This window comes from Pteropus alecto, unplaced genomic scaffold (assembly GCF_000325575.1).
Source record: "Pteropus alecto unplaced genomic scaffold, ASM32557v1 scaffold74, whole genome shotgun sequence".
In the NCBI taxonomy this organism is placed as follows: Eukaryota; Metazoa; Chordata; class Mammalia; order Chiroptera; family Pteropodidae; genus Pteropus; species Pteropus alecto.
This window is the reverse complement of record NW_006436291.1, coordinates 729,921-730,488: the sequence shown is the minus strand read 5'-3', so window position 1 is coordinate 730,488 and position 568 is coordinate 729,921. Positions and strand designations below refer to the sequence as shown.

At 62.7% G+C, this 568-nt stretch overlaps 1 protein-coding gene across 1 annotated transcript in view; it reads left to right on the top strand.

Annotated features, from left to right (window-relative positions):
* JAKMIP3 (Janus kinase and microtubule interacting protein 3) overlaps positions 1-68 on the top strand; it is a 42,961-nt gene extending 42,893 nt beyond the window's left edge. The window contains exon 21 of the mRNA XM_015590154.2: positions 18-68. Coding sequence (XP_015445640.1) covers positions 18-68 — 51 coding nt within the window. The remainder of the gene's footprint in view (positions 1-17) is intronic.
* The last annotated feature ends 500 nt before the right edge of the window (positions 69-568 follow it).

Here is a 568-nt window from a genome sequence, read left to right as displayed (position 1 = left end):
TCCCCTTTCGTTTTCAGTTTCTATTTTTGTTCTTGTTTTTCTCCTTAGCTTTCATTCTGTGGTCATAGCTCGCCTGGGCACCCAGACGCGGTGAGTGTGTCACCGTGGGAGTTCCAGGGCGGGTCTCACCGCGTTCCCTGGGCGGCGTGGTCCCCACCTGCCCCAGTGCCCGCCCGCGGCTCTGTAAGCCGGAGGTGCCTCAGGAAGCGACGCCCAGGGCTTCCCGAGGTGGTCACAAGGCCCTCGGGGACCCCGCCCCAGGATTCCAAGGGTTCTGCCATCGTCGGGGGGCACAGGGGAGCTTGTCTTGCTTGAGAAGAAAGGAGGGCAAAGAACCTCCTCCCAGGGGACCACCAGTGGGAGAGATTCGGGTCCCCGGACGCCTTCCGTTCATGGCTCCGGGGGCACCTTGGCAGGAAGCAGCACGGGCAGAGGGATCGTCGTGTCCTTTTCCGGTGGCATGGGTGGCATCGAGCACGAGCTTGAGTTGTGCTGCATATCCAGGCAGAGAGGCCGGTGTCACTGCCCTGGGCCATGCATGCGTTACACGACCATGCCATGCCGCGGT